The sequence below is a fragment of the Rhinatrema bivittatum genome, chromosome 6 (assembly GCF_901001135.1).
Source record: "Rhinatrema bivittatum chromosome 6, aRhiBiv1.1, whole genome shotgun sequence".
In the NCBI taxonomy this organism is placed as follows: Eukaryota; Metazoa; Chordata; class Amphibia; order Gymnophiona; family Rhinatrematidae; genus Rhinatrema; species Rhinatrema bivittatum.
The window spans coordinates 285,029,886-285,043,239 of record NC_042620.1 but is presented as its reverse complement, the minus strand read 5'-3'; the positions used below and the strand labels follow the sequence as shown (position 1 = coordinate 285,043,239).

The 13,354-nt window shown below is 39.5% G+C and overlaps 1 protein-coding gene across 4 annotated transcripts in view; it reads left to right on the top strand.

Annotated features, from left to right (window-relative positions):
- LOC115094353 (E3 ubiquitin-protein ligase TRIM39-like) overlaps nt 1-13,153 on the top strand; it is a 90,063-nt gene extending 76,910 nt beyond the window's left edge. Inside the window, exons 7-9 of one of the 4 annotated variants that reach the window (XM_029607321.1) lie at nt 8,838-9,047; nt 10,483-10,678; nt 13,054-13,153. In XM_029607321.1, the coding sequence (XP_029463181.1) occupies nt 8,838-9,047; nt 10,483-10,678; nt 13,054-13,084 (437 nt within the window). In that variant the 3' untranslated portion in view covers nt 13,085-13,153. Of the gene's footprint in view, nt 1-8,837; nt 9,048-10,482; nt 10,679-13,050 lie in introns of all 4 variants that reach the window. The other 3 variants (XM_029607320.1, XM_029607324.1, XM_029607322.1) reach the window with 3 other exon arrangements.
- The last annotated feature ends 201 nt before the right edge of the window (nt 13,154-13,354 follow it).

Here is a 13,354-nt window from a genome sequence, read left to right as displayed (position 1 = left end):
ATGTGAAATCCAATGTCCAACATCTACAGGTGTGAATTCAAGTCATTAGCTATTAAGGTATAATCATCTACCATTAGGCTCAGTAACCTCCATATTAAAGGATCAGTTTAATGTGTTGAGAGCTATCTGCAAGAAGAATTTTGAAGCTGCACATTTCGTTTATTATGTTGCAAGTCTTTAAATCAACCATTGGAAGTTTGCCATAGTTTCTCAATTAACTTGCCCTATGCAGAGATCTACTGAGACAGAATCACTAAGCTGTGAAAAATGTTCTGATTTATGTGATAATAAAGTGAAAAATATTTATGAGGCCTTAGGATGTGATATTTCTGACCCAGTGTATCATAGAGAAGAAAGTGCAATGTGTGCTTTGAGACAAGTTTTGCTTATATAAGTTCCACTGAAATTGAACAGCTGCTGTCTGGTTTGAAGAATTCCCAATGTTCACTTGTCCCTTGTCCTTCTTAGGTTCATTGGCAGTTAAAACATCAGTTTTTGGATTGCCTGAAAACTTTAGTAAATTGTTCATTTTCTGAAGGAGTCCATTAAGCTTCAACAGTATAAAGACATTGTAGATAGTAATCCTCATGAGGTCGTGATGTCACACCTGGATTGTACTGCAAACAACATTTTGCTGAGTCAAGGATTTGAGACAATTCAATAGTCTGTATGGTCTAAGTGACCAGAAAATGGCCTTTGTATACAAGGCCAGAGTCCATTCCAATGGAAGATATGCTGGAATAGCGAGGAGGGCATTAGCTGTAAAAGATGAAGTGATTACAGTCAGAAGATGAGTGCACATCCAGCAACTGGTAAGATTAAGGCTCCTCTGGATTGTAGCTGTCAGACGGACATATCCATTTCTTTCAGGAACTGGCATTACTGCAATGACATGAGTCAGAATGAGGAGGATAATGTTCAGTCACTCCTTGTGAAGAAAAGGCATTCTTTATCATGGTACAAGCACATGTCTACGTGGGATCCCAAAGTACACCTCTCAGTATAGTTTAGGTAAGCTCTGAAGAATTAGACCTTTATTCATTCAGTAGATAAAGGACTTCAGGGGCAGTCCACAGACAGATCTGATAGGCCTGTTCCAGTGGGTTTCAAGCCTACCTCGTTTGTGTTCAATATTTGATGTTGCAGTTTCAAAAGTCTTTTTGCAGTGGCTGGCATGGAGCCAATGGTCAAGTTTTTGTAGTTGTAAAGCTGAATGACTCAACAAAACTACTCAGTAGGCACCCTTCTACCAAGGCTATAAATAATCCTTTTCACTGGAATTCCTTGAATAGTAAAAATTCACCTGGCTGAATGTCTGACACTGTCAGATTAGGTGGACCTGTCAATCCTGCAAATACCTATTGGTAGTTCTTCTTAACCTGCAAGTGTAACTGTGAAACAAAATGCAAATTCAGTTCGACCTGGGCTAAGTCAATGTCCACAGATGATTTTGGCATGGGAACTCTAGGCATAATGATTTCATAGGAAGTGAGTCCATGTTTGTGATTTGACATGTTCCTTATACTCATTAAGGCACAATGTGGGAGAAGATTCAGCCATTTTAGAAAAGTCTCATGTTAATTTACCAAGCTTACATAGGATCATAAAATATGCCATACTAGGTCAGACCAAGGGTCCATCAAGCCCAGTATCCTATTACCAACAGTGGCCAATCCAAGTCACAAGTACCTGGCAAATACCCAAACATTAAATAAATCTCGAGTTACTATTGCTTATTAATTAAAAGCAGTTTATGGATTTCCTCTGGGAACTTATCCAAACCTTTTTCAAACCCAGTTACACTAACTGCTGTAACCACATCCTCTGGCAATGAATTCCAGAGCTTAACTATGCGCTGATTGAAAAATAATTTTCTTTGATTTGTTTTAAATGAGCTACTTGCTAACATCATGGAGTGCCCTCTAGTCCTTCTATTATCTGAGAGAGTAAATAACCGATTTACATTAACTTGATCAAGCCCTTTCATGATTTTGTAGACCTCTATCATATCCCCCCTCAGTCATCTGTTCTTCAAACTGAACAGCCCTAACTTCCTTAGCCTTTCCTCAAAGGGCAGCCGTTCCATGTCCCTTATCATTTTGGTCTCCCTTCTCTGCACTTTCTTTAGTGCAGCTATATCTTTTTTGAGATGCGGTGACCAGAACTGCACATAGTATTCAAGATCTGGTCTTACCATGGAGCAATGCAGAAGCATTATGATATCCATCATTTTATTTGCCATTCCCTTCCTAATAATTCCTAACATTCTGTTTGCTTTTTTGATTACCACAGCACATTGAGCCGATGATTTCAATGTATTATCCACTATGATGCCTAGATCTATTTCCTGGGTGGTAAATCCTAAAATAGAACCTAACATTGTGTAACTACAGCAAAGGTTATTTTTCCCTATATGCAGCACTTTGCACTTGTCCACGTTAAATTTAATCTGCCATTTGGAAGCCAGATCTTCCAGTCTCACAAGGTCCTCCTACAATTTATCACAATCTGCTTGAGATTTAATTACTGTGTAATTTTATGTCATCCACAAATTTGATCACCTCACTCATCGTGACCCTTTCCAGATCATTTATGAATATATTAAAAAAGCACTGGTCCAAGTACAGATCCCTGAGGCACTCCACTGTTTACATTTATCCACTGTGAAAACACATTTAATCCTCCTTTCTGTTTCCTGTCTTTTAACCAGTTTGCAATCCACAAAAGGACATTGCCTCCTGTCCCATGATATTTTAGTTTTTTTAGAAGCCTGCCATGCGGGACTTTGTCAAATGCCTTCTGAAAATCCAAATATACCACATCTACTGGTTCAACTTTGTGCACATTTTTATTCACCCCTTCAAAAAATGTAGGAGATTTGTGAGGCAAGACTTCCATGCGGGCTGTGTCCTATTAAACCTTGTCTATCTAAATGTTTGTGATTTTATTCTTTATAACAGTTTCCATGATTTTTCCCAGCACTGAAGTCAGGCTCATCAGTCTATAGTTTCCCGATTCACCCCTGGAGCCCTTTTTAAATATCGTGGTTATATTGGCCATCTTCCAGTCATCAGGTACAATGGATGATTTTAATGATAGGATACAAATTAATTGAAGTAGGTCTGAGATGTAATTTTTTAGTTCTTTCAGAACCCTGGGGTGTATACCATCCGGTCCAGTTGATTTACTACTCTTCAGTTTGTCAATCTGGCCTACCACATCTTCCAGGTTCACCATGATTTGGATCAGTTCATCTGAATCATTACCCTTGAAAACCATCTCCAGAATGGGTATCACCCCAACATCCTCTTCAGAAAACATAGAAGCAAATAAATCATTTATTCTTTCCGCTATGGCCTTATCTTCCTTAAGTGCCCCTTTAACCCCTCGATCATCTAATGGTCTAACTGACTCTCTTGCAGGCTTCCTGCTGCAAATATATTTTAAAAAGTTTTTATTGTGAATTTTTGCCTCTACGGCCAACTTCTTTTCAAATTCTCTCTTAGCCTGTCTTATCAATATCTTACATTTAACTTGCCAATGCATATGCTTTATCCTATTTTCTTCTGATGGATCCTTCTTCCAATTTTTGAATGAAGATCTTTTGGCTAAAATAGTCTCTTTCACCTCACTTTTTAGCCATGCTGGCAATCGTTTGAACTCCCTTCCATCTTTCTTAATGTATGGAATACATCTGGACTGTGCTTCTAGGACGGTATTTTTTTAACAATGTCCACATCTGTTGCACACTTTTTACCTTTGTAGCTGCACCTTTTTTTTTTTTTTAATTATTTTTCTCATTTTATCAAAGTTTCCCTTTTGAAAATTTAGTGCTAGAGTCATGGATTTACTTACTGTCCCCCTTCCAGTCATTAATTCAAATTTGATCATATTTAGATCACTATTGCCAAGCGGCTCTACCACTGTTACTTCTCACTAAATCCTGTGCTCCATTGAGAATTTGATCTAAAATTGCTCCGTCTCTCATCGGTTCCTGAACAAATTGCTCCATAAAACTGTCATTGCAAGAAGGAACTATATTTCTCTAGCATGTCTTGATGTTTCATTTACCCAGTCTATATTGGGGTAATTGAAATCTCCCATTATTACTGAACTTTCAACTCAGTTAGCTTCCCTAATTTCTCTAAGCATTTCACTGTCTGTCTCAACATCTTGGCCAGGTAGATGGTAGTATACGCCTATCACTATACTCTTCCCCCAGCATACAAGGGATTTCTACCCATAAAGAGTCAATTGTGCATTTAGTCTCATGCAGGATCTTTATCCTGTTGGACTCTATGCCATCCCAGACATAAAGCACCACCCTACCACCAAGGTGCTCCTCTCTGACATTGCGATTTAATTTGTACCCTGGTAGAGAACTATCCCATTGGTTATCCTTTTTCCACCATGTCTCTGAGATGCCGATTAAGTCTATGTCATCATTCACTGCTATATACTCTAATTCTCCCTTTTTACTTCTTAGGCTTCTGGCATTAGCATATAAACATTTCAAAGTGTGTTTTTTGTTTGTATTAACATTCTGCTTTTCAGTTGACAGGGATAAATTGGAATCTTTTAGCTCAGGTGAGTTTTTAATTTTAGGCATTTGGACTACTTTTCTTATTATTGGAATCTCTGTTGGGATGCCCTAACTCTAATGCTTCATTAGTATCCTTTGAAGTTACCTACCTCCGAACCATGCGCTGCTGAGTGACTGTCGGCTTTCCCCTTTGTTCTAGTTTAAAAGTTGCTCTATCTCCTTTTTAAGATTAGCATCAGCAACCTGGTTCCACCCTGGTTAAGGTGGAATCCATCCCTTCGGAAAAAACTCCCCCTTCCCCAAAAGTTTCCCCAGTTTCTTACAAAACTGAATCCCTCTTCCATGCACCATTGTCTCATCCACACATTGAGACTCCAGAGCTCTGCTTGCCTCTGGCTTCCTGTATGTGGAACAGGGAGCATTTCAGAGAATGCTACCCTGAAGGTTCTGGATTTCACCTTTTGTACCTAAGAGCCTAAATTTGGCTTCCAGAACCTCCCTCCCATATTTTCCTACATCTTTGGTGCCCACATTTATCACAACAGCCGGCTCTGCCCCAGCACTGTCTAAAATTATATCTAGGTGATGCGTGAGGTCCGCCACCAGGTAGGCATGTTACCAAGCGATCGTATTGCCCCTCAGCCACCCATCTGTCTACATTCCTAATAATCAAATCACCAATTATGATGGCCGACATAAAACTTCCCTTTTGGGCAGTAGCCCTGGGAGACACATCCCTGATGCAAGAGGACAATGCACCACCTGGAGAACAGGTCCTTGCTACAGGATCATTTCCTGCTGCACCAGGTTAATGCTGTCTGATCATGAGACCTTCCTCCTCCAAGGCAGCACTATTTAGTCACACTATAAGTTCTGAGGCATGGGGTCTATGTGTACAATAGAAATGCCGCCAAGTCCCTAAAGCATTCCCAAGCTATGGCATAATTTACTTTGTGAAGTATGTACTCCTGTCAGTCTCACTGCAGTTAGGGACACTAAACCTGGGGATAAGCTCCTAATACCTTTTCTACTGTTATTATGCATACAATAGTTAACTTATTGAAACTGCAATACTCAGTTTGGAATGATATAAAGTCCATTTGCAGTCTCACAAAAGGCCCCAAGAAGCTTTCAAATATGAGGGTGCAATTTAAAATCCTATATTATGAACTGCACAGTGCTACAACTTTAAGTAATCTCAAAATAATAAAGTGACATATCAATAATTCATTATTTTTCATCTTTATTTATCAAAATTACAAAAAATCTCATGAAAGGTTTTCCATCTAACAAAATATACATAGAAAAAATGCAGGAATAATATACAATTTACAATCCACCTAATAGCATAAAAACACACATCCATACAACCATTCATACAAATTAAAAAAACACAAAAGCTACAGATTTTTTCCTTCTAAATGTCTCCCAACATGTTTCGCTATCAAAGCTTCTTCAGGGGAGTTCCCTTCTATCACATTCCATCATATCATTGATGTTCCTGTACATTTGAAGAGAAAGCTTTCTTGTGCTTCTTTGTCTCAATAATCAATGTAAATCTTCTGACAGCAAATCATATATGTATATCTTTTCAAATCTATTTTTACATAAAAAATACAATCAATTAATCTAGAACATTTTAATACAGAATAGATTGAAAATCAAACCTCAGATCTCAATCATATAAACTCATATATACCAACAAAGTCAGGCTGCCTTCTGTTTTTCAAATAATCCACACCTATAACAATTAAATCTATATTAGAAAAAACAATCTTTCAAAAATTTCAGATACATAGAAATAAAGGGAGAAGTTGAAACTCACCAAAGTCCACAAGAGGGTCAACATCTTTCAACGCATACCATGTTAGCGTCACCATATCATCTTGTAGAACAGATGACTTACACCATCCAATCCAGTTATATAATATAGAGGGGCGAATCATAGATCACAAATTCAAAAACATGCCACCCAATCAGCCTTCTCATTCAAAGCAGTCGGGGCCAAAGTTCTCAAAAAAAAAAAAAAAAGGTCCATTGCTGTTCCACTCGTAACAAGACCTTGTTAATATCTCCACCCCTTCTATATCTGTTGAACAACAAAAAAACAAAGATCATCCACAGAATGCCGATTTTGTTGCCAATGTTCCTCCAAAGGGGCATTGGCCTTCAATGTTCCGCAATATGTGTCTTAACTTCAATGTTCCGCAATATGTGTCTTAACTTCCCTAGAGGTTTTACCTACATAGAGAAGATTACACAGACACCGAACAATATAAATAACTGACACTGATTGACACGTTGTCCTTGATTTAAAAAAAAAACCAAAAACCTTCCTTTCCTGACACCGAATGAACAAAGGACTTTATTGATAAAGATGTTGAGCCTCTTGTGGACTTTGGTGATTCAACTTCTCCCTTTATTTCTATGTATCTGAAATTTTTGAAAGATTGTTTTTTCTAATATAGATTTAAATGTTATAGGTGTGGATTATGTGAAAAAAAGAAGGCAGGCTGTCTTTGTTGGTATATATGAGTTTATATGGTCGGGATCTGAGGTTTTTTTGTTTTTTTTTTTTAAATCTATGCTGTACCAAAATTTTCTAGATGAATTGATTGTATTTTTATATAAAAATAGATTTTAAAAGATACACATATATGATTTGCTGTCGGAAGAGTTACATTGATTATTGAGACGAAGAAGCACAAGAACGCTTTCTCTTCAAATGTACAGGAACATCAATTATATGATGGAATGTGATCGAAGTAAACTCCCCTGAAGAAGCTTTGATAGCAAAACATGTTGGGAGACATTTAGAAGGAAAAAATCTGTAGCTTTTGTGTTTTTTAAATTTGTATGAATGGTTGTATGGATGTGTGTTTTTATGCTATTAGGTGGATCGTAAATTGTATATTGTTCCTGCATTTTTTCTATGTGTATTTTGTTAGGTGAAAAACTTTTTATGAGATTTTTTGTAATTTGATAAATAAAGATGAAAAATAATGAATTATTGATATGTCACTTTATTATTTTGAGATTGTAACTGTGTGATATATATATATAAAATCGCCACACTATTTGAAGTACAACTTTAAGTAACACATTATATAACACCACCAGTGTAGAGAATTTCATACATAACCACATAAGCTTCATACTTAACCCCCCTTTGGCTCGAGTATGAACCCTGGGGTGCCAGTCGAATCAAATATAGTATGAATGATGAAGAGACAACAGGAAGTCCAGATAGTCCAAACTAGAGGCCTTTATTTTTATTATTATTAAGGTAAACAAATCAGTTAGGGAAACTCAGTCTAGAACCCAAATCCTGGTGAGTCCCCATGTTCCTCCACTTAACTTCAATCTAATGCCTCTCTTTTCTCCTTTCTCCATGGCTTGGTGCCAGTGGTGCCAGTTAGTGGCACTAAACCTGTTACTGACACCTCTTTTCCATCCGTGCGATTCAATGATCAGCTGATTGAATCACGTGGTGCTCTGTACTGTGGAACCTAGCATGGTTCAAATAACTTATTGAACTATGCGTGCTGAAGAAGAGAGGCACTGGTGGCAGTGTCAGTAGCACTAACTGACACCACCAACACCAGCCATGGAAGGAGGAGGCCAGAGGCAAGATGCTACACGGAAGTGAGGACTTAGGGCTCAGGTCTCACATGCCCTGACATCAAGGACTTCTGTTTCCACTCTCCCTCAAACTCTGGTCGTGCATTGTTGTTGCACCAAGAGCCGCTACTCCGGCTGTGAATGGAATCTGGGCCGGGCATTCCATTCCCATCAGCTTCCATCATGTCACCATGGCAACCCACAGAAGGCTCTGCAAACTGACCAATTAAAAAGCCCTATATTGGCCTTTTTAGGCATGGTGGGTGGTGTTAAGAACTGGTAGGGGTGGGGCATTGAGTTGTCTCCAGCCAATGATGTCAAGTCATTGCTGATGACATTGAGGTCAGAGCGTTGGCAGGCTGGAGACAACAGAGATTGCCTTGGATCTTGGTAGTCCACAAAAAAGGGGTGCATGGGCTGGTTTTGGCCTACAGGCCATAATTTTTCCACCCTTGCTTTAAATGGTCTGCTGCGTTAGGGCCTAGATGATGCGCCCTCTCAAACACAATCTGGCCCTAATAATTATTCAAGCTCAATTCCATGATCAGCCATTTCTCCAGTACCTGAATTAGCTCATGATCAGGAACAGATTCTGAGAACCCCACAAACCGCAAACTGTTTCATCTCAAGCGGTTTTCCAATTCATCTAACTTGTCCTCTCTGTCTCGCGCAGCCTTCTCTAGTTCAGAAGTCCACTTCTTCATCCGGACTGTATCATCCTCGACTTCAGTGCAGCCCTCCACTAGCTCCAACAGTGTTTCAATATCAGATACTGAATTTATAACCTCTGCAATTTATGCCGAAATGCGCTCCAATTTAACATCAAGTGCCGCTACCATCACTGCTGTTACTCCTGCTACCAGCGAGTCCTCTAACAAGCCAGGTATCGTATATTACTTGGCAGTCCCCATTCTGTTGTCAGACGCTTTTACCTTGTCTCTATCTTTTCTTGTTAATTTTGTAGACATATCTGCACTGCACCTAACCAAACATTTGTCCATCTACTAGGAACATTAAAAAATCAGTTTGCTAAAAAAAAAAAGTGCAAAGATATGGTAAAATAGCAGTTATCTAGTGTGGGGGCGGGACCTGGAGCTTGGCAGCACATGTCCTAGCGAGTTCACCATATCACGTGATCCCCCTTGATGCTTTTCTTTTTTGTTACCTTGGTCACTGTTTTCTTTCTTCTCTCTCTGCTTTTGTATCCTCTTTGAGCTTTGTGGTTGTACCCTCTCTTTGTCTGGAGTTCCATAGTACCCTGCCTTAGACCCAGTGATGGATCTGTTTTTTATAGTCTCCAACATTGCTGATCAGGAGAAAGCCTGAAGTTACAGATAACCCTTCTCTACTTTGCCTGTCATAAAAAAAATGTGTAAATGAAGTCCATGGCTTCCAAGCATTTTGTCCCCTTCAATCCTGAGAATTAAATTTAATTCTGTTTTCATGTGCTTGCTGTCTAATATATTAATATATGCTCTTAGCTCTGCTCCTTCTTATGTAAGGATATTACCATATGTAAGTTTATTGAAAAACCTATTAGAAAAGGAAAATTTGGGTGGGCAAATCTGGCAAGCTGAATGTGTACATGATGATTCTTATTGAGTAAAGGTGGTATCAACAGCTCACATTTAATTATTATAAACCACCTTTGAATTTGACAGGTTTTAATAGAGTTTTCATAGTTTGAAATCATGCCATGAGAAAAGATTCCCTGATGGCCTGTAATTGAAGTGTCCAGTTACTATTCCATTGCATGCACTGTACAAGATTTAGTGGTAAGGGGTGTGTCAGATAATCAAGCAGTCTCCTGGTTCCTTAAAAATCAGTTTATAATCTTTTATCTCTCTCTGTCTCATTCTTCAATTTTAATTTTTAACTGCCTTACTTTCCACTCTTTTGTCCTATCCTTTCATTCTTCTGAGGTAACAAACTTGAAAAATCTTCTTTTATAAAAAAAAATAATAATTGAGAGCCTGCCTGGTAGCTGTGCACTGCCATGCGGAAGGTCCCAGATTTAATCCCTGAGTTGGGTCTTCCGCTCCCCAGGTCAGCTGGGGCTGGGGATGCTTCGGAGGCAACATTCACAGCTCCCAGGGCTGAGGGGAAGTCATGGTTACACCCAGTGGCCTCGGTATAGGATCCATGATTGCAAGGTTCTGGAAGGAGCCCTGGCACAGGGCCGTCCTCAAGGGGGCGGGAGGAGGGTTGAATCTGAATAACTGCTTCTGACCTCACACCTTGCTGTAGCCCCACCCCCACACTAGAACTTCCTGTCAGCGCTGCTTGATGTCTGACATCACTTCCCTCCCCTATCGTAGGGTCAGGAGCTGCCGCGTCCTGTGCTCCGGAGACATCAGCAGCAAATCATTGTCAGACGGTCCAGAAAAGGACCTCCCAGGTCTTCCAACCCAGGGAGAACCCACTCCGGCTGATTCACCCCAGGCCCCACACACTCCTAAGGTCAGCTCTGCCCTGGAGCCTGGCCCAGGACCATCGTCGCAATGACCACTCTAGGTATGTTGGGGGAGGAGGGGACTATAAAATAGTGGAATAATCCCTAGATAGTTGCGAATGAAGGCTCTTGGTGCCAGATTTCAGCTCTTGTTCTGTTTGGGCTAGATGTACAAAGCAGGGGGAAGAATCTCTTCTGGGTCAAAAAAAATTGTGTCTGAATTCACATCAGTTTATAAAATTCACGTGTGTGTGTGTGTGTGTGTGTGTGTGCGTGCGAGCGTGCGTGTGTATGTGTGTGTGTGTGTGTACGTGTGTAAGACATAGCTCCATAACTTCAAGCTGGGTTCTGACAGTCAGTCTGATTACCATAGTAACCCAAGGCATTATTCCAACCAGGGATATGTTTGGAACCCAGACATACAAGGTTTATTACATTACTCCTGAAATATCCAACCTAGAAATTCTGATATCTGCTAACAATGTGCAAAAATCCCTTTCTTATTACTTCTTTCCCCTGCACTTATTCTGCGTGTCATAGTGCTTTCCTTGGGAAAGAGCTCAGAAGTGTGAAAAATCGCAAATGGAAAAAATACATACCCCTGTTTCCCCAAAAGTAAGACAGTGTCTTATATTCATTTTTGCTACCAAAGATGCAGTAGGCCTTATTTTCAGGGGATGTCTTATTTTTCCATGAAGAAGAATTCACATATATTGTTGAACAAAAAAATGAACATTTATTATATTCTGAATAGTTGTCTGGTTATGCTGGTTTGTGATGACAACTAACTGTGAATCCTGCAGGGTAAAAAAATCACAGCTGCATGCTCTGGTGTTCTGTGCTCCCAAAGAAAAACTTTGCTAGGTCTTACTTTCGGGGGAGGTCTTATTTTCGGGGAAACAGGGTATCAACCAGAGCCATTCTAACTTGGAGATCGACGAGTCCATCTTGTCCTGAATAAACATACTCTTATACCCTACTGAGCTTTATGAAGAATTGTCCATCTTCATCAGTAAGAATGGACAGCATTTTTTTTTTTTGCTATATTATGAAATGTTTTTGACTTATACAAATATGGTATTTCAGGTCAGGTTTGGAAAGTCAGAAGAGTGGAAAACAGACTTAAGGAAGAATAGAATATAAGATCCCCCAAAACAAAATGATAGACAACAGAGGAGCACAATCATAGACAGGCTGAGGCCACTACAAGCACGAGCATATAAAACATTATTTCCAAAATTAAACACAAGAAAGCATTAAGTCAGCAGTGGTTGCAATCAAGTGTCTACATACTGCTGGTGCTTGTCAGGTTCCAGTTGATTGTTATGTGTTTTCTCCATTAGTATTTTGGCACACTGTTGAGCTCTCTCCCTAGGAAAGCACTGTGACATGCCACTTGCTACTAAGAAGGTCGGATTAGCAGCACAGAGGAAGTGGCAGGGGAAAGAGCTAATAGGAAAGGGGATTTTTGTATATTCTTACTAGATATCAGAATTTCTGGACTGGATATTTCAGGATTATTGTAATAAGGCAGGGGGGCTCATACCAGTCCTTGGGGTCCCCTTCCCCAGCTAGTTGGGTTTTCAGGATATCCCTAATGAATGTGCACGAGAAATAGTTGCACGCATAGAATGTAGTGTATGTAAATGAATCTCGTGCATATTCATTAGAGATTATCCTGAAAATATGACTGGCTGGGAGGGCCCCAAGGACCAGTTTGAGCACCCCTGCAATAAATTATGCATCCATGAGTTTCAAACATAATCCCTGGTTGGCAATAATGCCTTGGGACAAGTTTGGAATCCATGGCCTCATGGCTTCCTGCTGAATTGCTGATGTCTAGTTTGTAAATTTACAGCTTTCCCAGGAGCATCCATCACAAATCAACTGGTGGCACTGTGGGCTAAATTTTAAAAAATTGGCACAACAATTACAGTTAAATATCTGAAACTGGAATATAGGCCTACTGAGAACTAGTTAGATGCCTACTGATTTTCAATGATTCCATGTATGTATCTAACCCCATTTAGATGCCTCAAAGTAGATGTCATTAAAAGTCAGCATTTTAGAGGCAGGGCCTTGCAATAACCTTGCTGAGCTCCTATTCAGTATACCAGACATCAAAATGTAATATATGCTAGGTGCTAATCCTGTACTAAGTATTTAATTGTCCTACATAGGTTTCCAAACTGATATTCAGATGAGGTTTTAGACTTCTAATGTCTCATTTTTGGTGTATAATCTAAGGTGTGTAAAATGTTGCTACCATGTACGTCTGCTCATCTTTGAAAATTTAAGCATGAATGTGTGTATAAGAAACCTTCAGTGGGAAATTACTGCTTCAATGATTCTGTTTTTATTAGTCTCTTGGTTTTGGAGTATTGTGATTGCTATATTTTAATTAGTTTTTCCGCTCTTTCTGTTTTACTTTCAGTAGAACAAGAAGGAACGTAAATCGGCATGGCTAATGAGCATGCTCATCTGATTCACATCAGCGAAGCACTTACCACTGGAAAATAAAGTGTAAAGAAAGCCAATATTTTTGTGTCTCAAAGTGAGGAGGTGCCGGGGCAGGGTGGCAGGCTGGTTCTGGGAATTTATTAGAGGGGGAAAGACAGAGGAAATAAGTAGAAACGTCAGGTGCCAATTCTTGATTTATAGAAGAGTTTCCATTAGCTAGGATCTTTCTTTTACATAAGAGACTCTTAAAATAGGCACCTGGGAGGTCCTTTCTTCAC